Source organism: Haliaeetus albicilla, chromosome 2, assembly GCF_947461875.1.
Source record: "Haliaeetus albicilla chromosome 2, bHalAlb1.1, whole genome shotgun sequence".
NCBI classification, from domain to species: domain Eukaryota; kingdom Metazoa; phylum Chordata; class Aves; order Accipitriformes; family Accipitridae; genus Haliaeetus; species Haliaeetus albicilla.
In genome coordinates, this window is record NC_091484.1 from 12,849,164 (window position 1) to 12,855,163 (window position 6,000).

The window sequence follows — 6,000 nt, forward strand, 5'->3', positions numbered from 1 at the left end:
AGAAGTCCACATCACGCGCGGGAAACCGAAGCCAGCGGGCTGCTCTGCCCGTAACTGCACCCACCGCTGCAAAGAGGGTGTGCAGGACCCGGCCCTACGCTGACCGTGCTCCACCTGACCCTGTGCCATCGTCCTTGGGCAGATGCGCAAAGGGGACAAGGGAAGAGCGGGGGCTTACAGCGCAATATTTTGGGTTGCTTTTTCTGCTTTTTGCCCTTTCTTCTCATCTGTTGCTCCGAGACGCAACCCCCAAAGGGCTCAAACTAATGCTGCCTCCTTTTGAGGCTCCCTACGGCTTTTAGGTGCTGTTAGCCAAGGTACCGCCCGGGAAAAGGCACCTAGTTTGTCCCAGGGGAAGTTTGATGCCGAAGAGGGATGCCGAAAGTTGGGAGGCGGCGCTGGGGGTGGGGGCGGCCATGGCGGTACCCGGCCCGCGCATCCCCCGCCGCAGCCGGTTACCGTGCGGCCGGAGGCGGCCCCGGCCAGGGAAACCTGACCCCTTCTCCGCCACCCCGAGCTGACGCCGGGCCCAGAGAGGCTGGGGTTTATTTATTTTTTTATATATATATATTTTTTTTTACACCTTCCTCCTCCCCACCGAGGCTCGCGCCGCTCTCCGAGCCGGCGAACGGCGGCTCCCCGGGACGGCTCCGGCCGGGGCCGCCCCGCACCCATCGCCCCGAGGGATCCGGAGCCCTTTTCCTCCCCTTCCTGCCCGGGTTTCCCGGCCGTCCCCGTACCGCCGCCCCCCTCCCCGGCACTCACCGGCTCCCTCGATCTTCTCGGAGCCGCGGCTCCAGGTGACCTGCCGCGTCTCCAGCTTCACCTGGAAAGTTTTCCGTTCGGGTCGCTGCGACTTTTTAGAGTAGAAGAGGGTCATGACGGTGCCCACCTCCAGGCTGCGGCAGAGGTGCGCTGCCTCCGCCTCGCTGGGCGCCCCGGGGCCGCTGCCCGGCCCGGCCGCCATCAGCGCCGCGAACAAAGGGGAGCGGGAGCGCCCGGAGCGCCGCCGCCGCCGCCGCCGCCGCGCTCAGCGCCGCCCGCCGCGCCCCATGCCCGCCCGCCCGCCGCCGGCTGCGGGGAGGGGGGGAAGGAGGAGGAGGAGGAGCGAGGAAGGAGGAGGAGGACGAGGAGGAGGGAAGGGAGGGGGGCGGCGGCGCGGGGCGGGGCGCGGCCCCTCGCGGTGGGACGGGCGGGGGAGACGCTGGGGCCCGCCTGGGGGGTGCGCACTGCCCCCCCCGACACCCCCCGGCACCCCCGGCCCGGGTGATGGGGAGGGGCGCGCAGCTGGCGCTCTGCCGCCTTGTGGGGTCTCGGGGTGCTGCGCGCACCCCCGCGGCGTGACACGCGTGGGGGGGGGGGGTGACCCCTGGCGCGGTGCAGCGCTGTGGGGGGTGGGTGCGGCGGCGGGCATCCCGCAGCGCCTGTGGGGGTCTCCGTGCTGCACACCCCGCAGCTAGGCGGGCACGGCACGCATAGGTGGCCGGCGTGCCACGCACCCCGCAGCACAGGACAGCACGGGGCCCCGGCAGACCCCGCAGCAGAGTTTGCGTGGGGTCCTGGGTGTGCGACACACCCCGCGGCGTGGCACGGGTGGGGGGGCCCGGGGGCGCTGCGTCCCCCGGCGCCGCATCCCGTGGGCCGTCACCCCGGCGCACAGGCTCCCCCCCCCGAGCCTCCCGCCACTGCCCCCCGCCTCGTGTCCGCCGTGGGGGCTGTGCGGGGCGAGCGGGCACACGCAGGGACACGGGCGTGAGCGGGGCACGGGCCGGGCTGGCGGCTGTCCCCGGGAGCCGCTCTTCTCCCGGGGACATCCCCAGCCCCGCCGCCCTGGGACGGGCCAAGCGGGGTGGCTTTTCCTGGGGACGGTCCCCTCCGCCCGGCTGCCGCTGGCACCGTGGCGGGGCTCCTCGCCGGAGCCGGGCCTGCGGCTGCCGCAGCTTCCCTCCCCGTCCATCACGGCCGGACCTGCGCCGGCGGGGAAAGCGGGCCGGGGTTTGCAGGGCGGCCGGCAGCGTCCTGTCCCCGGGGAGGGGGTGTAGGGAGCCGGGGGTCCCAGGAGGCTCCTCCAGCCCCGCTCCGGCCCTGGCGGGAGACCACACAAAAGCAGGGTTAGCCAGGGGATAAGCCAGGGAATTAGTAAGTGTTTCAGGGCGGTTTGCTCCATTCATGAGGTTAAAGCCTGCGATTTCCCTTTCTGCACTGCTGCCTTTCCTCCCCGTGCCCTCCCCCCCATCGGGGCACCCCGGGGCGGGCTGGGCGCTCAGGCTGCCCTGCGCTGGGGACAGTGTCCGGGGTCCGGTGCAAACACCGAGGTGCGGTGGCGGGTGCATCACCCACAACGGCAGGCGATGCTGGCCAGGGGCTGGGCTGCCCAAGGGTGAGCACGGCCCCGCTGCAGGAGAGCAGTGAAAGGGAGAGGTTGGAGGGGATGTTCCCCAATATATAAACACATAGATATACGTATATACGCATACATATACAATATATACACACACATACATACACACGTCGCTTTGCAGGCCCATGGCGAGGCAGCATGCAGCCGAGCAGCCTTTATTTCACCCTCCAGCTCCAGGGTGGGTCTGGAAGGGGCATCGTTTGCTAAGCAAGGTGCCCATCACCAAGCGCACCACAAATGCGAGCAGCTCCCTCTGTCCTACTGCTTCACCCGCCTTCAAAGGGACACGCACACGCATGCACACGTGCACACACAGGTGCAAATACACAAGCAGCCCTACGAGGTTCGTGGTCGTTTAGGACCCTACCCAACGTCCGGGCATCAAAAAGGCAAGGGCAAACGCACTGGGCTAAGAACATAAACCTGCCTTTATAAAAACGCCCGGCATACGACAGCACCCTAAGGGGTGACAGGACGCTGGGGATGGGCTCAGCTAAGGCAGAGCTGCTGGGAGCCTGCCGGTGGGAGCCCCGGGGTGCTGGCCGCACAGGACCCTCTGCCCCGCTCCTGCCGGGTGAGCCACCGCCGCTGGGGAAGTCACTCCTTGCTTGTGTAACGGCCTCGCTCGGGACTGGCAGGAAGCAGCCAGCTCCCAGTGGTCTTAAAATAGCTGAGCATTATGGGCACACCCTTGTTTTTGAGGGCAAAACCTGAGAAGGGAGAGTGGCCATCGAAGAAGCCAAACAGGTAACTCCCTCACTCCCAAACGCTGCCCATTCACGCTGATGGAGAGCACCCGTCACTGCGTCTCTCCAGCCCCGGAGCCCTGGGTGGCTGGGGCTGGCACATGGCGGCGGTGGTTTGCAACCAGGTGTCTGCGATGGATAATTTTTCTTCTCTGAGTTTGACTAATCACTTTTTAGCCTTGCATTAAATTCTCCATGTCCACAGTGCCACACGCTGAGGAATTTCAGAGTTTCATTTGACAGCATATGAAGCCGCTTTTGTCTGTCTGCTGCTGACCAGCCTCGTTCAGTGGTCCCGGCTCCTGCACCGGCCAGGCTGTGGGCAATCGCTCCCGGCCCCTCAGGGCAGCAGAAACTTCCATCATATTCCTGCTATCCTGTCCCGCTCTACCCTGCCTGGGCTTTGGTCCGCAGTGGGTCAGACTCATTTTGCTTTTGAAGTAATTCCCTGGATCGTGTTCATCATACGACTGTGGAGGGCAGGGGGCTCTGCAAGTCTCCCCTTGCAAACACCTCTGGGAAAAGGGGTTTTTCCCCCTCTGAGTGGCCCCAGCACCTTCCCCCTTTGCAGTCCTGAAGCATGGGGTGCTGACCCCCCCAGTATCCTGCAGGATTCACGGAGCAGCTACATCCTCTGCCCAGGAACAGACAGCAGGCTAACGGCCAGGTAACCTCCAGCTTAAGGACAGCCCCTGGCCTTGCTCAAGGGCTGGGGAGCAAAATCCAGGGAAACAAAACCCTCAGGCCACCCCACAGGTGAGTGCAGGGGGGTCCCTGCAGCCCAGCATCCCTCTGATGCCAGTGTCTGGGAATGGAGGGGTCCCTCTCCCACCCTGGGGACCGTGCATTGAGAGGAGGTGCCCGATCCTTATCCAAGCAAGCGGTACTTGGCACCTTGCAATCCCCAGGAGAGATCCACCACTTGGGGTTATTTATTCGTTCCTGGGGTTATTTATTTGTTCCTGTCTGTTCTGCACTGCCTGGGTGGGTAAATGAGAATCCAGCCCGTGGGCTGAGAAAATCACCATCGCGGAAAAGCTTCACCCATCCCTGCAGCGAGCAGGATCTGGAAAACCTGCAGGGAACACAGTGCAGAGCTACCTCCCGCCCTGGGGTGGTGTTAGCAGACACAGAACAGTGCAAGGCGTTTTTTTGCCAGCAATGGAAAGCAGACCCGCCTGGGGCCGCAGAGCTGCTGCGGATGCTGGCGTGGTGCCTGCTGCGTGTGCTCACCGAGGGGCTGAGACGAAGCCGTGCCCGCAGGCAGGGCTGCCTCCCCCTGGCATCCTCCTGCCCCTTCCAGGCATTGCAAGATCCCTCTGGATTATAAACCAGCACCTGATGGGAAACTTGCTGCAGCTCCAGGTTCCCTGTCCCCACTCCCTGGTGTTCCTAGGGGAGCACATGCTTTTTGAATATCCTGAATTCACCTGGTTTCAATTTCCAACCCCTGAATCCTGTAAGACTTCAAGGGGGATGGGGCTGCATCCAGCCGGGTATGCAGCCTCCTCTTGGCCGTCAGGCCCTGTCCATGGCTTGCAACACACATGATTGAGTTTCAACCTAAATTTTGCCCCCTCCACTGGTCACGTCACCACTGCCTCAGTTTCCCTCGCTGCCAAACACAAGCCTTACTGCAGGGCAGGCAATCCACACCAGGGTGGTGACACTGGGGCGGGCGAGGACCAGGCGCTGCGGTGGTGGGATGCAAAACGGGATGCGGCACGTTTCGCGGCCATCTCTCTGTTCGCCCAGTGAGTCAACAGGATCTGGGAATTCTCCATTTAAAGCGCGGGATGTGCGGTCCTGACCCTGCTGTGCCACAGGCAAAACCACAGATTAAATCCTCCTCAGCTCCCTGCCTGGGACAGAGCTGGAGAGGGAGCACCCGTGCTCCCCAGTGTTCAGAGGGAGCCAAATGCCTTTTCAAGGGCTGGTTTTGCACCAGAATACTCCTCCCTTCCACTGACAGGGAGAGGCACAGCACGCTCCAGCCTGGGACATCAGGCTGGCCTCGCACCTCCAAGCAGAGCACGGCCCGAGAGCCACGACCCCCAGCCTGACCCGGGGCACCCCATCATGCCCAGGGAGAAGGCGAATCTGCTGCCAGCGATGCCGGGGTGGGGGATTCCCCTTTGCGGGAGCATGTCCCTCCCCGCTGCGTTGAACAGGGCAGGGGGAGAAGCACATTTCCCTGCTCAGCAGCGTAGGGTATGGGAATTTAATTCGGCCAGGTCTGAAGGCAGGGAGGGCTGTATAAATAGAAAGCATATTTTTACAGGCTGCATTGTTCCAGGCACGGGCAGGTCAGGAGCACAATGAGCCCCTTTCCCTCTCTGCTGGCATTTTCTCCGCTGCACCTTGGAAAGGCCCCAGAGAGTAAACGGTAACTCCTGCCAAACTGCGAGTTTTTGCAGCCACAACAAAGCGCCTGAAAATATCGCAGCAGGCAGCAGGAAGCCCTGCTCAGGGTTGGCTGCTGAGAGGCTCCTGTGGCTGGCTGAGCCCGACCCTGCAGCCACCCTCGTGGAGTTTGGGAGCCAGCCAAGCGCTGCCCCAGCATCGGGGTGACTGGGAGGCACTTGCAGAGGAGCCAGGGCCCGTGTCTACTCCGGGCTCCCCACGGACACTGGGCCCTGGGCTGCTCTCCAGTGCCAGGGAGATGGATACATCCATCAGCCTCATCATCCATGTCCCTGCCCAGCCTCCTGCCTTTCCCAGCCACGAGGGCAAGGAGAAGGTGCTGCTTTCACTCCACCCTCCTCCCTGCGGAGGGCTGCAGGCTAATAAAAGGCAGCGGAGAAACCACACCAGGAAGAGCAGCTTGGGTCTCACCACATCCCGCTGCTCTTG

General features: G+C 63.8%; 1 protein-coding gene across 4 annotated transcripts in view; it reads right to left on the reverse strand.

Annotated features, from left to right (window-relative positions):
• The window catches only part of PLCG1 (phospholipase C gamma 1), a 50,331-nt gene extending 49,262 nt beyond the window's left edge, over window positions 1-1,069 (reverse strand). For all 4 annotated transcript variants that reach the window (XM_069806895.1, XM_069806879.1, XM_069806885.1 and 1 more), the window contains exon 1: window positions 766-1,069. In XM_069806895.1, the coding sequence (XP_069662996.1) occupies window positions 766-967 (202 nt within the window). In that variant the 5' untranslated portion in view covers window positions 968-1,069. The remainder of the gene's footprint in view (window positions 1-765) is intronic.
• Between the last annotated feature and the right edge of the window lie 4,931 nt (window positions 1,070-6,000).